At 37.8% G+C, this 16470-nt stretch overlaps 1 protein-coding gene across 1 annotated transcript in view; it reads left to right on the top strand.

The window, feature by feature from the left end:
* Positions 1-12575, top strand: part of plxna3 (plexin A3) — a 45647-nt gene extending 33072 nt beyond the window's left edge. Inside the window, exons 23-37 of the mRNA XM_033970158.2 lie at positions 773-1007; positions 1206-1348; positions 1456-1611; positions 1793-1893; positions 2056-2122; positions 2280-2426; positions 2981-3140; positions 3276-3379; positions 3476-3572; positions 3832-3909; positions 4278-4390; positions 4509-4678; positions 5717-5929; positions 6169-6319; positions 7657-12575. Of these exons, the coding sequence (XP_033826049.2) occupies positions 773-1007; positions 1206-1348; positions 1456-1611; positions 1793-1893; positions 2056-2122; positions 2280-2426; positions 2981-3140; positions 3276-3379; positions 3476-3572; positions 3832-3909; positions 4278-4390; positions 4509-4678; positions 5717-5929; positions 6169-6319; positions 7657-7752 (2031 nt within the window). The 3' untranslated portion in view covers positions 7753-12575. The remainder of the gene's footprint in view (positions 1-772; positions 1008-1205; positions 1349-1455; positions 1612-1792; positions 1894-2055; positions 2123-2279; positions 2427-2980; positions 3141-3275; positions 3380-3475; positions 3573-3831; positions 3910-4277; positions 4391-4508; positions 4679-5716; positions 5930-6168; positions 6320-7656) is intronic.
* The last annotated feature ends 3895 nt before the right edge of the window (positions 12576-16470 follow it).

Below are 16470 nucleotides of genomic sequence, written 5' to 3'. Positions count from 1 at the left end.
CAATGTAAATATGAACTGCTTAAAGGTGATGTTCAATTTTCAACTGTGTGCTTAATAACTTTTTTCCCTCTTGTTCTTCACTACTAATCTTTAAATCACCTTTTCTTTTTTGACCTTTTATTTGTCAGTTACTATCCAGCTACTTTGGTTATCTTAGCCTTGCTATTTCTTGTAACCGTAGTATTGTGTAGAATTATTTATTTCTATCCATGGGTTTTGTTGCCATAATTGTAACAATTTAAAACAAAATGGGAAAAAGTTCTCAATATGTTGCATAAAACAAGAAGATACTTGATTTGGCCAGAATTGTCTTGAAAGGTGTACACAAAACACGATCAGAGGGTGCTGTCTGTATCTTTGACATGGTGAAAAAGAAACCGAAAGCGGTACATAATAAGCTAAAACTGTGTCTGCTTATGGTAAACTAAGTAAGCTGATTAATGAAGACCACTAAGCACTGAAGGGATCACAATAAGATTATGAACAGTCCAAACAAAAAGTAGCTTCATGGACTACGATGTGCTAATGTAGAGAAGTCACAGGATGACCTTATCTCTATAGATCATAGTCTAGGAGTGTTACTGAAATCCAAGAAGCTCCTCTGTTTCATATGTGTCACTGAAACAAATCTAACCGCACAATACTGTCTGGATCAAGACTCAAGCTGAATATTGAGGATATGTTTCACTATCAATTCTGGGACTTTGCATTTTATGTAACTTGGTCAGCCCTGGTTTAGTCCCTGTTCTAAGCCCTGTCTTTCCTCTCTCAGATCCTGGTTGGCGGTCTGGAGTACTCCCCTGGGACCCTACACATCTATTCAGACTCTGCCCTGACTCTGCCCGCCATCATTGGGATCGGAGCCGGAGGTGGTGTCCTGCTGATCGCCATCATCGCAGTCCTCATCGCTTACAAGAGGAAGACCAGGGACGCAGACCGCACACTCAAACGCCTGCAGCTACAGATGGACAACCTGGAGAGCCGGGTGGCACTAGAGTGCAAGGAGGGTGAGACAGAGAGTTTTAATGGTTCATTTGCTGAAAGAAATATTGTGTTTTATAATTCTTTGAGACATATAGTTACTTATAAAACTTGACATCTGGAAATTGTCTGTTAAATTGTTTTTTTAGTTGCCATACTTTTTTGTTACACTAATGAATGAATTGTTTTAAATATGTTTTGTCATTTTTTATTTTTTTTCATAGCATTCGCAGAGCTGCAGACTGATATCCAGGAGCTGACCAACGACATGGACGGGGTCAAAATACCATTTTTGGAATATCGCACCTACACCATGAGAGTCATGTTCCCGGGAATCGAGGAGCACCCAGTCCTCAAAGAGCTGGATGTAAGTCACACTATCACATGGTTCTAACTATATTTTTAGTCTTTGCATAGATCTGGGTAAATCCTGGTTAAGTCCTGGAACTAACCTGGTTTTGTTCCTGTCTTCAGTCTCCTGCTAATGTTGAGAAGGCGCTGCGTCTCTTCTCTCAGCTGCTCAACAATAAGATGTTCCTGTTGACCTTCATACACACTCTAGAAGGTCAAAGGTCGTTCTCCATGAGGGACCGGGGGAATGTGGCATCACTGCTCATGGCCGCTCTGCAGGTATGCAACTATATGAACAGATATCCTTCAAAATTCCATAGACGGGCCCATACTCACTAAAGACTTAGACACTAGTTTGGTCTGTTGTATCCATTGTTATAGTCTCTAATATTTCAGCACTTAGAATAGAACATTATAAAAAATATTGAATTCATTGAGATGTACTGTCTTATTTGTCCAGGGTCGAATGGAGTACGCAACAGTTGTTCTGAAGCAGCTTTTGGCCGATCTGATTGAAAAGAATCTGGAGAACAGGAACCACCCCAAACTGCTGCTTAGGAGGTGAACTTTGATCTCATATTACTGCAATTATCCATCTCAAGCTCAAAGATAATCTCAATTAGTGCACTGTTAATGAAATAATTAAATGCTGGATTGCTTGAGTTTACACCAAATCATATATTACTGTTTAATAACAATCTCAGCCTCCTTATGTGTGTCCAGGACTGAGTCAGTGGCTGAAAAGATGCTGACGAACTGGTTCACCTTCCTCCTGCATCGCTTCCTCAAGGTACACTCCTGAGTTATGTGCAGAGAAAGTTTGAATAGCTGTCTATAATTGCATAAAATCTTGCAGAACTGTTATAAAATTGCTGTAAAACTAAACTTATAAACAAACACCAAAATGACAATGAAACAAGCTTTAACATAACCTGCTGTTTTTCCAGGAGTGTGCTGGAGAGCCCTTGTTTATGCTGTACTGTGCCATAAAGCAGCAGATGGAGAAGGGTCCCATAGACGCCATCACAGGAGAGGCTCGCTACTCTCTGAGTGAGGACAAGTTAATACGACAGCAGATCGACTACAAACAACTGGTAAAGGCAACAAATAATATGAAATGATTACTGTTTTGTTTCAAATTAGATCACAATATCTACATAAGGGATTGGGGCAGGTAAAACAAACCATATGTTATCAGTAATGTAAATGTGGGATAAACATATTTTCTTTGATTCCATATAATCAATACAGGAATACTGTATCATAGAGAGGGACATAATCATGTCACAAATATCTAAACACTTTGCATAGCTTCCAAAAGAATGTGACCAAAGCATTTATTGAAAAGTAAAGTTTTAAGGCTGTGCTCACACTTTTACACACACCATCAAAATTGGGACTAACCTGGAGCTAAACTTGGAACTAGGCTTGGACTGAACCATGACTTGCCAGTATCAACTTCGGGACTTCATGGATCAAACTATGACCAACACACTTTACGTTCTCCCTACTCTCTTCAATGTGACTTTGCCTGTGCTTCCCACTTCTATATCGTTACTTTTCCAAATATATTTTCACTTCTCAAGATGCTGTGCACAACCCCTCTTTTCATATACACTATATAGTAGTATAATGTGTGTATTTTCAGACCCTTATGTGCATCCCTCCTGAGGGCGAGGCTGGTACTGAGATCCCTGTGAAGGTGCTGAACTGTGACACCATCACTCAGGTCAAAGACAAACTGTTGGACACTGTTTACAAAGGAATCCCCTTCTCCCAGAGACCTCAGGCGGACGACATGGATCTGGGTAAGATATATTATTATTACTTTCTATAATGTCATAATATCAACCAGGGATATCAATGTGTACCTGCTTTCAAGCCCATAGTAGATGTGATAGTCCCTAGTTAAATATAATCCACTAAAAATAATGTAATTTCAGAATGGCGCCAGGGCCGTTTGACCAGGATAATTCTTCAGGATGAAGATGTTACAACTAAAATCGAGAGTGACTGGAAGAGACTCAATACTCTAGCTCACTACCAGGTAAACATGCTTGGGTCATGATTAAGCATTCTTGTCTATAAAGCATTTTTTTCCTATCAATTAGGATTTAACATTCCATTTTTATTTTTTTTCAAGGTGACGGACGGTTCTCTGGTGGCTTTAGTTCAGAAACAGGTCTCTGCCTACAACATCGCCAACTCCTTCACCTTCACCAGATCTCTCAGCCGATATGGTACAAATGCACTACTACTACGACTACTACTGTTACTACTAATACTACTACTGTTACTACTAATACTACAACAATTGTTATCACTACTACTAATGCCACACTACACACATATCACAACCAGTATTTCTGCGTCAATGTCTGAGCTGTAGCTCCACTTTTACCACTGCTCATAACCTTCTGTGGATTTCTCAGCCCGACCCAACAATGCTTCTGCAGCTACTAAACCTTTTTCAATTTTCTCTTGGTCTCTTTCTTCCAGAGTCACTGTTGCGAACATCAAGCAGTCCAGACAGCCTCAGATCTAGAGCTCCTATGATCACACCAGACCAGGAAACGGGTTCGTCATATTTGCATTTTTGCCGATGAATAAATAATAGTACTGAATAATGCATTGCCCTTAGAGATGGTGTTTTTTTCTTCAGACGCTCAAAGTCACTTAACATTGTATTTTTCATTCACTCTCTTTGGGGATGGTGAGCCATCCTGGGCCATTATGTACCTACAGCTTCAACCACTACAAATTATATATTCACACACTGTACATATAGATATATAAAGTATTAAGAAAATTACAGGTACTCATTTACTTTCTTATACATAAATCCAAACCAAAATGTGACAGATTAGCAGAGGTGACAAAAGGTTATATTGGAAGCTAAAATTATAAAGAGCAGTAAAATTATGTATTTTATATTATTTCTTTAGGTACAAAACTGTGGCATCTGGTGAAGAACCATGAACACAGCGACCAGAGAGAAGGAGACCGGGGCAGCAAGATGGTGTCAGAGATTTACCTCACAAGACTACTGGCTACTAAGGTACAATAATTATTCTATTATAATCAGCAATTTATCAATATATTATATTTTTATATATCCTGCATTTATTTTATTCTGCTGGTCCCCATGTCTTGTTGCTTTTTTTCTCTGCCTCCAGGGGACGCTGCAGAAGTTTGTGGACGATCTGTTTGAGACGGTCTTCAGTACTGCCCACCGAGGCTCAGCACTGCCCCTCGCCATCAAATACATGTTTGACTTCTTAGACGAGCAGGCAGACAAACGGCAAATCACGGACCCCGATGTACGGCACACCTGGAAAAGCAACTGGTGAGTTAAGACAGGAAATATATCCAAAGATGAACTATATCTCCATTAAAAGTATCTTTCCCATCATGTGCAAAGAAAGTAGTACACTTAGCTTTCCGCTGATGTCATCAACTTTCCCTGGGGGGGCAATGCTAATTGGAGGGTCTGCTGTGTCTGAAACCCTTTTGCTCAAGTTAGACTTCAATCTGAGCTTTAACACAATCTGACCATAACCAACTGACTTAGTTGAAACTACAAAAGCTGATTTGTGCTACTAAACTAGTCCCTTTCAAATATCATTACAGCAACCTTTTTCTAAACTGTCTGTGTAATCCCTCAGTTGTCCAGGTATGAGCCATAGTAAAATAAAAATATAAAATCTGTCAACTGGACAAAAAGATCTTAGCCAAAGAAAAGAAATTGATTGAGGGGGTGTTAAAGAAACATTTTTACTAGGAAAGAAAATCCTTCCTTGAACAGGAATGAGGGCCTTAGACATCAGGTTTCTCCCAGCTTTACTCCTTCCTCAGACCCAAACCAAAACAAAGAAAACAATAGGGCTAGCCAGGATGCTAATAGTGTGAAAGCAGCCATTAGGGGCTTGAATGATTATGCTAAGTATGACTCGGGCACAGTGCACACTTAGTGTAGCTCTGTAGATCTAGCTTACAAACAGAAACTGTAAATAGGTGTTTTTAGTTTCATAGTAGTTAGTTCCTTCTGTCAGATAGATATAAAGCAGTGTCCACTGAGGAAGCGGCTTGGATGGGGAGCGAAACATCTTCACTCCTGCATTTTTAAGTCAATTTAGTTTTGTTTTTTTTCAGATACTCTAAAAATAGTCAGGCAGTGTTTGCTAAACAATGCATTGTATCAACACGGTAACAGCTGAATATTCCTCAATAGACATACATGCAGCCTCCCCAGCGTGATGACACTTCAAACTATCAATCAAATTTGATGTCAAGAAACCACTTTTTTGTTTACTCAATGTTCAACTTGTCGATGAGCTTCTCCTTTCTCCTCACTATCTCCACTCTCTCCTTTCTCCCTGTGCAGCCTGCCTCTCCGGTTCTGGGTGAACGTAATCAAAAATCCTCAATTCGTCTTTGACATCCACAAGAGCAGCATTACAGATGCCTGCCTGTCTGTGGTGGCCCAGACATTCATGGACTCCTGCTCCACCTCAGAACATCGGCTTGGCAAAGACTCACCCTCCAATAAACTACTGTATGCTAAAGATATCCCCAACTACAAGAACTGGGTCGAGCGGTAAGTACAGTTATCACACTTACCTAATCAGTGAAGGAGGACAACTTGTTCTGAGATCTGTTTTATTGAACACATTTTTACTTTGTCTTCACTTTTCTGTGCTGTGACCAGTGAGGCAGATAGTAGATACAATGTTAATACAATAATTGGTAGAATATTTGTTTTTATTGAGCTTATGTGTCACCAGTACAAAACCTAACCCCTCTCCCACACTGTAATGACCCATGTCCTGTATTTAGGTATTACCGGGACATAGCAAAGATGCCCAGTATCTCAGACCAGGACATGGACGCCTATCTGGTGGAACAGTCTCGTCTCCATGGCAATGAGTTCAACACTCTCAGTGCGCTCAGTGAGCTTTACTTCTACATAAACAAGTACAAGGAAGAGGTGAGTGTCATCCCATGAAGTACAGTTGAAACACGAAGTTAACATACTATATAAAAAGCTGCATAGGCTTTTTTTTTTCTTACTGTCTCACATGAAATCAGACTAAACATTTCCTCTTTTAGGCCAATTAGGATTACCAAAATTATTTGTATTTCCTACATGACAGAGTAATGAGAGAAGCATTTTTAAGACAATTTTTTATTATTTTCTTCAAAATCAGAAGTTTCTAACAGAACTGGTGTAACTGAGCCAAGTTTGTAGCCAAATTGCTCGCATATGCCTTTTCAGGTCTGCCCATAGATTTTCAGTAGGATTGAGATCAGGGCTTTGTGATGACCTCTTTAAAACATTGACTTTAAAACATTGACTTTATCCCTTTGTAACCAGTTTGGCAGCATCCTTTGGGTCATTGTCCATTTGAAAGACCCATTTGCTCCCAAGCTTTAACTTCCTGGCTGATGTCTTGAGATGTTGCTTCATTATTTCCGCAAATTTTTTTTTCCTCATGATGCCATTTATTTTGTGAAGTGCACCAGTCCCTACTGTAGCAAAACAACCCCACAACATGATGCTCCCACCCTCCGCATTTCACAGTTGGGATGGTGTTCTCAGGCTTGCAACCCTTTTTCCTCCGAACGCAAGAATGCTCATTATGGCCAAACAGTTCAATTTTAGTTTTGTCAGACCACAGGACATGTCTCCAAAAATGAAGGTCTTTGTCTCTGTGTGCATTTGCAAACTGTAATCTATCTGTAATCTTCGTTTCTTTTGGAGTAATGGCTTCTTCCTGCCAGAGTGGCCTTTCAGCCCATGTCAGTACAGTACTCGTTTCAGTGTGGATAAAGACAGACTCTTACCAGTTTCAGCCAGCATCTTCACAAGGTCTTTTGCTTTTGTTCTTGTGCTGATATGATAGTTTGAACAAATGAACATAGCACCTTCAGGCATCTGAAAATTGCACCCAAGAATGAACCAGACTTGTGCAAGTTCACAGTTCTCTTCCTGATATCTTGGTGTATTTCTGTTTAGTTTCCCATGATGTTACACAAAGAAGCAGTGTGTTTCAAGTGTGCATTCAAATACATCCAAAGGTGTGTCTCCAATTGACTCAAATGTGGTCAACAAACCTATGAGAAAGACATAACATGACCATCTGGGTTTTCTCAAATCGTTTAAAAGCATAGTAATCTTACTGTATCTAAGTTGTCTGATTTCATGTCAGACAGTGAGAAAAAAAGCATCTTTTTATCTAGTGTATGTAAATGTCTGGTTTCAACTGTAGGTGTAGTGAGTACAGGTAGAATAATTGTGATCATTGTTGGCTTTTTGTTGTCCAGATCTTGACAGCGTTGGACAGAGACGGTTATTGTCGCAAACACAAACTGAGGCACAAACTGGAGCAAGCCATTAACCTGATGTCAGGGAGCAGCTGAGAGAGAGAGCCGCAATGAACTGAGAGCCCACGGACTCACAGGGACTCATCCCCATTTCAGTTCTCCCCAGGAGCTTTTCTGAACTGCTATTCTGACCACTGGTTCAGCCAGCCCATAATTATTTATTCCCTCTGGTTTGGCTGCTCATCGTGGTTAGCTGGACCCTCTACCTCCATTTGGTGGTGTTTGGGTTCAAATACAACTTTGAAGAAACTTCACAAGACTTTGGAGTGGAATTTACTTCATTTTAAACCTGGATTCAGGTTTGAATTACTCCGGATGTCACGCTGGGATCCACATGAATGGCATTTGGATCTCAATCTAAAACCAGAATGAAAATACATCAGGAATCTACAGAAATGCATTTGAGGAGCTCACCTCAGGATTAACCGCTTTGGTTTGGAGTTTTAAACATTTAGTTTGAAGCGATACAAGGTCGAGTCAAATGATTTTAATCGGTGCTCTTCACATTTGTAAGAACCAACTTTCTGTGGTGGTAATTTAAAAGTCTGTAGTAGAAACATGCAAATCAAGTGCAAAGCTTTGGCTATGTTGTGAAAGTTTTGACACTGAAAATCATTCTTACCCTCATAGTTACATTCTAAGATTTTGACAGGGTATTTTTAACTTTACCCATAACCATTGGTTGACTTGAATGAAATTATAGTATAAATTTCATTAATACACCTATCCCAATCATGTCTCTATTACTACTTCAGAAGCTTAAACCCACAGAATATTTCTTGCAGATATTGAAACACAAAAGTTGACTCGACCAGAGACCGTTTCAGTTGAACGGAGGAGTTTTGCTGTTTTTTGAGAACCACTTTTTTTCTCTGGACAATCACAACCACAGCACACTGAGCCCGATGCCTAAACTGACCAGTTCCTGTGTCCATTTTATTAAACCAAGTAAGGTTTCTACTAAAATCATTTATTTATTTGATTAGTTTTTAAATGTCACTTTAGATTTTACACATGTTTTTGTTTTTTTGTTTTTTTTTTGTTTTTTGCACCAACAGGGATTAATAATTTGAATGTTTGAGGAACACTTTGGGCAGAACCAAGGCTGTTCTCCATCATTATAGCTTTAGTTTTGCACCAACAATAATACCATGCAAAAACAATAATTGTGTCATTAAAAGAAAATTGACGTATAAAATATTGTGCGTCAAAGAACAAAAGTAGAGAATATTTCAGTGATTTTGGCTGTTCATTAAGGACAACTTTCAAGAGACTAAATTTGGAACTAGATGGAGCAAACACCTCAGATACAAGTTGCTTTATTTTAAATTCAGTTGTGTTCACAGATCAACACTATTAATGACGTCCTGTAGTAAATTAATCCTTGTTGGTGCACTCCACATATTTATTTCTACATTTTCAAAAAATTCAGCCATTTTCTCAAATTTTCTCATTGCCTTTAGCATTTGTAATACCCATGCGTCACATTTGGCCAGTGCTTTTGGCCAATAGAATCTTAAGTAACTTACTGCCCGACCAATCGAGACTGTGGAAACTTCGCGAGTATAAAACGCGGAAAATGAATTTTAAAAAATTGTTTAAGCTAGTTTTTAAAATACATTCCAGCAGAGGCACATTGACACTCAGATCTGTAAATAATACCAGAGAAATATCCTCAATTTTTCAAACTTTTCATTTTTGTTTTTGCAAGAATTCTGGACTTTTTTCTGGCACCGTTCACAAAGCTTAGTTTTTGTTTTTTGGTGAAAATGGCTTTAACATGGGACTGAATAAACAATACAGCCATGAGGCTACAGGTGCCCTGGAAGGACAAAAGTGAAGAAAATCCAATACTGTGCAAAGCTACAACAAGACTAGTGCCATGTATAAACGTCCGGATCTGAACCAGATCTTTCTGGACCAAAATATTTCCAGGATTTCACTTATAAAAATACCTGGATTTGAAAGACTGTGGCCATAATTGTAAAAGAGACTTTGAAAAAATGAAAGATAATAATAATAATAATGTATGGAAAAAATAACAAAAAAATGCAATTTATCGTAATAAAATGTTGTGGATTTGAAAGATTTTACGGGACTTGTATAAAGTTACATCTTCATCCCATTTGTTGGAGAAAGGAGAACCACTCAACTTTTATGAGAAAAAAATTAATGGATTTTTGCCAAACAGAAGCAAGATGATGGATTGTCAAATGTGGATGGTGCTATCTGGGAGTGATTCAAATTCTAAGTGTTATTTGTGCAGTAGATGCCATTTTGTTTCAAGCATTTTCACACCAAGACAAAGACAAATTTCCAACAAACTGAAATGGGCTCAAGAAGTGTTAAAAGGGAAATGACCTAAATGACAGCACTGCACTGTGTTGAGGCAGAATATTTTCACTACCACTACTGATGAAGGATTAACTGAAGCGCTTTGTCAATTTTTTAAGATCCAATTATTTTGAAATTATAAAATGTGTGTATCTGAATTTGGTTTGGTACTTGCATCCTTGTAGCTCTGGTTTAGACCTGGTTTACCTCTAATTTACACCTGGTTTGCTACTTGTTTAGTCCTGATTTTATCTGGTTATGTTCCTGAAAATGTTCTGCCTCAGTTTGTTTGGTGGTTCTCTTTTTGCAGCGACATCAAATTTTCATCTTCATTTCGCTGTTGTTTGGTAATTTTAATCAAACTCTTTTATTTCATTCAATGTTACTTAAAATTAAGGGTTCTAATGAAACAAATGGTTAAAATAAAAACAGGGAGAGAAGCCCCTGATTAAAACCACTAGAGCTGAGGGAGTCCGGACCAACACCACTGCAGAACCTGACGTTGTCTGTATTCATCATTTGAAAAAGTACTAAATGTTACATTTTTACTTTCAAAGTAAAACTAAGACATTAGAAATCAGTTATGGATGGATCCTGGTTAATGTTTGGTTACTGTTTGCACATAATCTTAATAGTTTTGGTCGAGAGGTTTAAATGGTGTAGGATGATTTTAAGCAATACAATCATGTCAATATAACAAACAGAATTTGTAAACGTGGGACATGTGGTTTAGTTCAACTCACTATGTGAAGTACAAAACGTCTTTAATCAGATGACTATGTTCTAGCAATAATTTAATCATAATTACATCACATGTGAATGTAAATCACTGAATGTACTTTTTATTGTAGTCTGGACTTAATTTTCTCATTTGGCTTTCAGGACAGTGTTTTTTGCAACTTGTGTAGTTTTATTCATGTAAGTTTTTGTATTGCTAAATATCTTCAGGACTGAAGGTCAGACTATTGTAGACAAAAGTGTATTTGAACTGAATTTAAAACAAAACTAATGTAAAAGAATGCACTGCTGTGAGAGGCTGCTTCCTTCCTCTGCTCATAGTGAATCTGAATAATAATTGAAGGCACCTGCTTTCAAATGGAACCAAAAACTCAGCATTGGTCTCTCCTTTAGATTAATATTCATAAGTCCAGTTTTGTAGTCGAAGTTTGGATGTAGTGGTAGGTCTGTAAGGAGTGCTATAATCCAGTAGTCAAATTGTTCTGGCTGATGGTGAAGAGCACATTTTGCTTTAGTAAAATACTCAAATGGTTGCTGTGTTCTGAGGTTTATATTTGTATTCTACAGAGAAACAGTGCAGACCTCAGAGTCAGACACAGAATACAGATGAAGACTATATAGGGTTACATAACTCCCATACAAGACCTGGTTTAGTCCTTGTTTAGTCCTTGATTAGTACTAGTTTAGACTTGGTGTAGACCTACTTTGTGCTAGTCCTCGATTGTTATTACCTGTACATTCAGTTCTGATAGCTTTTATCTTAAGTTAATGATCTAGTTGCTCTAAAAAGGGAAATTTGTGCCATCTTAAAACAATCTCTCTACTAACATTTAACAAGTCCATATTAAAACAAATAATTGGCTTACTAGTTAATTACTGATCAACAATGCTGTCCTCTGTTTTAAGTACTATTTAAAAGTAAGCAATTTTATATGGCCAAAATGTAAAAAAAATAACCTTGTTTCATAAATTTTGTGGTGTCACCGGTTTCCGACTCCTTCAGCTTTGACCTGAACCTCTCTATTTATTTGATTTCTTTTATTTATGCTTTTTATTTATTGACAGTTTTTCATATTTTGTTGCACTGGAAACTCCTATGTAAGTTATCAGCCAATCAGACGGCCCTGTTGTAACCATAGCAACAGTAGCCGCCAACCACAGGGCTCCAGTGCGTTTTGAGAGAAGTCCGCTGTCTTTACTGTACCATATTATATTACTGTTATGAATATTTGGAATCAGAGCGGCGATTCTCAGACAAACTCACTTTTTTTTTTTTTTTTTTTTTTCTTTTTTATTACATTTTTGCTGCTTTTTTAGAATTTATATTTTTTAATTGTTAAAAGTGGTTAATTTGAGAAGCACCGCTCGTTATGTGTCTTATTTCAGGAAAAAGTTTATCTGTGTGGCGCTTTGGGCTAAAAGGTTTGTTTCTTTTTGGAAATAAAACGAATGTACACTGTGATAGAAATGAATTTTCAAATATTCAAAATTGGAGAAAAAACACTTAATTTTCAGTTTGCCATTATTGCTTTTTCCGTGGCTTAAATCCATATTATTATTATTTTTTTCAAATGTCCAGTTTGGTCCAGTTTTAGCCCAAAGTCCGCTGTGATTGGCTGTTATCCTGAATCCATGCGTCTCATTGGTCCACAGTCGCCTTCAAGCGCCAGTCAGGGCCCAACATGCCTTCATTTGAATTTTGACTCTTTGAGCTGTTTTTTGCTGTTTTGAAATGTATTGTACCATTCTGCCTTTTCAGTTTTCACTAAAGTCTCATCCAACATGGACCTGCTGAATCTGTGTCTTTATTTGAATTTACAGCTGGGTTAGACTTGGTTTACGGTACACAAATGTCTAATTGCGATTTCAGTTAGGTTTTTGATTTATATTTTAATTATTAGATTCTGTTCAAAGTGCACATTTTAAACTTGTGCAGAAGCATTAAAACTGGCAAGAAGACGGAAATATGAACTGCTAAACTAATACAAGAATTTTAAGGTCTAAACTACTGTGTTTTTGATAATAGGGCAGGATATTTTATTATTTGCAAAGAACTTAAGCAATTACAGTTTTGTTTTTCCAATTCAAATTGCAATTTTGATTTGATGACGATTAATCTTGCACCCCTTGTTTAGACCTGGTTTGGACCTAGTTTAGACCTGGTTTGGACCTGGTTTGGACCTGGTTTGGACCTGGTTTAGACCGGGTTTAGTCCTAGTTTAGTCCTGCCTGACTGAGCCCTGGATATTGAAGTTATTAAAGGGCTTTAAGCCATGTTATAATATTGTTACCTCCTCAAAAACATACCCAGAGTTGTGTTTTGTTTCATTCACACATTTAACACACAAACTTTGCATATTTAGGCTGAGTTCTTCTCTCAAACTGAAAACACTGTGTTCCACCTTGTGATATCGTGTGGTAATACACAAAGTGCTACATTGTGTTTTTAAACTCCATACACCTTCACTATAATCATTTGGATAATTGCAGCCCTCGAATTTCCCATCTATACTGAACAAAAGGTAAAATGTAGCTGCTAACTAAAGCTTCATGACATCACAAGGTGGAACAGAGCATTTTGAGCTTTGAGCACGTAGACAGACTCAGACATGTGTGAATGAAACAAAACACCATCCATCCATCCATTTTCTCCCGCTTATCCGGGGCCGGGTCGCAGGGGCAGCAGTCTAAGCATTCATGAAACAAAACACAAAACGGCAAAACTCCAGGTATGTTTTTGAGGAGGTAACAACGTTATAACATGGCTTAAAGCTCAAAAGAGTACATTTTTGCGTAATATAGGACTTTTAAAAAACATATTTCTATCTAAATAAGATTCTTTCTTTGCTATATAAATGTGGCAACAGCTCCTTGCCTTGGTATCTTCCCAAAGTTTGGCTAAAATGTTTGGCTTTGGTTTGGGAATTGAACCCCAGACCTTCACCACTATAGTAAAAGTTAAAAGTACATCCTTATCCATAGCTCAGTGAGGACAGAGAGAAGGTGATTTCAGGTTCATTCTTTCCTCTGTTATCAACTCCGCTCTGCCTCTGACATTTTATCACATACAAATTCATTTTTACAGTTGAATATTATCAGAAATGGAGGCAGATTACAGCTCACCTGAGACACACCTTGGCTTGTCGGGGAATATTTACTACTTCATAAAACTTCTACAAATTCAAAAACTCCTGCAGAAGTTAGATTTACTATTTCTATAACTAGACTGGAATGCATTAAAAGAAAATATGTCATACCCCCTACTAAAAAACACTTGTAACTAAATAAACCAACAAACAAACATTCAATGGTGTACGTGTAGTGAATCATCCTAAGAGCTGCTGACGCACGCTGAGTGTTTTATGACCAGTGATAAACAATAGGGCTAAACTAAGTCTTTATTCAACCAATTTCACCAAAATAACTGTTCTTTTTTTCTGTTTGTGTCACACTGAGTCATTGTGAAACATCAGTGAGTGCTCAATAAGTCCTGTTCATTTTCACTGGGAAGTTTACTGAATGTTGCCGCTCATGTTTCATTTTATGCATTCATCCATACTGTTGTTTAAAATGCAACTAATCACTAAATCTATATCTTTGCCACTAAAAAGACTGTTCCTACACGTTTTTGGTAAATCCAATGTAAATTAATTTCTGGTCAAAAACTGAGTGTGCTGCTTTCAGTGACCTCTGTGATATGAAGTTCTACGTGACATCACACAGCACAGCTAGATCTAGTCTGCGTACAGAAGCTGTAAACAACAGCTGTTTGCAGGTTCAGTGTAGTTAGCTCCTCCAGATACAGATATAAGGCAGAGTCCACCAGCAATCTGACCAGAACTGAAGAAGCGGCTTCACTCCTGCCACCTTTTGTCCAGTTGACAGATTTAACTTTTGACTTTTACTATGGATTAGACCTGGATGACTGAGGGATTACACAGAGTTTAGGAGTTCTTCTCTCAAACAGAACACTCTGTTCCACCTTGTGATGTCATGTGGTAATACAGGAAATGCTCCGCTGTGTTTTTAAATTCCATACACCTCCACCAGAGTTTTTATAATTTCAGCCCTGAGTTTGCAGATCTCTTCCAATCAAAAGGTAAAAGGTAGCTGCTCACCTGAAAACTACCCCTTCATGACATCGTAAGGTGGAACAGGGCAGGTAACATTCTAACATGACTAAAAATTCACATTTGTCAATTTTGCGTAATATAGGACCTCTAAAATGTCTTCCTTCTGGCAAAGTTTTGTGAAATATGTTTATAATTATTCATTTAAATAAGCAATATAAACTGTAACTTACAATAAATACCTATAAATATTTAAAATAACAATAATCTACCAACACATATGCAATTTAGCTGAAGGTACAAAGTGGGTTTCCGGTATCCATGATGCAGCTCTATTTGAAATGTGGCTGTGGGCACTTTAAACCATGGAAAAAAGGGGAAAAAATAAAAATGCTATAAAATACATAAATGCAACTTTTTATGAAGCTGAACCAACACTAAGCCAGAGTGTCAGAAAGGAACGGAGGGAATTATTAAATGATGAATGAATCAAATCAACTGGCTTTGGACAGGAGGTATTTCTTCTGCTGCCTGTGTAAGTGAGAGTTGGGAGAAACAGCAGTATTTCTGTAAAGTGCTGACTCATGCTGGGTTTATGACGAGCATTCATTAACAAAGTGGATCTGAGTCGGCGCTTTCTGCTAAGGCTGGTCATGTGACATCAGTCATGTGACCCCTACAGATTAAATGGGCTTTATACAGTCACTTATCATACATCACTGACTGATTACAAAGCACCTCAGCATAGGCCTGGTGTAGACCTAGTTTAGAGCTGGTTTGCTTCTGGTTTAGTCCTGGTTTAGTCCAGGCTCTGTGGGACCATGACTAGCGAGGCTTTCATTCAGCATCACTATAAAATTCAGAGATCTTATTGATTTGCCTATGTTCCACAGTATGACATTATTTATTATACGTTATTTATATTTATTTAAATGACAGGTTTTATCGAGCAACTCAAAGATTTTATAGCAAAAAAAAGAGATTTAAAAACATGAATTCTCTCTATGAGCAGGCTTGCCTCTCTACAGATCTGACCTGTAACTTGGTCTGTTGGATAAGTTCAATGCCATACTGTATAAGCATAAATTACATATAGTGCACCCTTTAGGCCAATAATATTTCTACAGTTAACAAGACTTGTAACTTAACATATGGAAAGTGCTCTGTCTTGTCTATATCAGCTGTATAAACCAGCAGAGATTGACAAAGTTTGAGTTTAATTTAATCAGATTTAATCAGTTTTAAATATTTTCCTGTCAGCTGTCCCCACAGACTGATGTTTGTTCTCAGGTGATAGTCCCGCTCCATTAGAGGGGTCTAATCTCTGTGATTAAACCTGGCTCCAATAGTCTGTCGTACAAACGTGAATCCCAAAAAAGAAAAACAAACAAACACACAAACCAGGAATTCTCTTTGGGAAAAAGGAACAGCTGTTTGCAAAGTTAGTTTTATTTAGTCCTGTATTAGCCCGTTGCCCTGTGTGCTAGTCCTGGTTTAGACTTGGTTGAGCCCTGGTTTAGTTAATATTAAATGATCACCATTTATTAAACATTAAAGCGAGGTCCAGCGACAGCTGCTGCTCCAGTAAATAAATCATGAGTTGTTACCAGAC

This window comes from Periophthalmus magnuspinnatus, chromosome 7, assembly GCF_009829125.3.
Source record: "Periophthalmus magnuspinnatus isolate fPerMag1 chromosome 7, fPerMag1.2.pri, whole genome shotgun sequence".
NCBI classification, from domain to species: Eukaryota; Metazoa; Chordata; class Actinopteri; order Gobiiformes; family Gobiidae; genus Periophthalmus; species Periophthalmus magnuspinnatus.
This window is presented reverse-complemented; position numbering and strand designations above follow the sequence as displayed.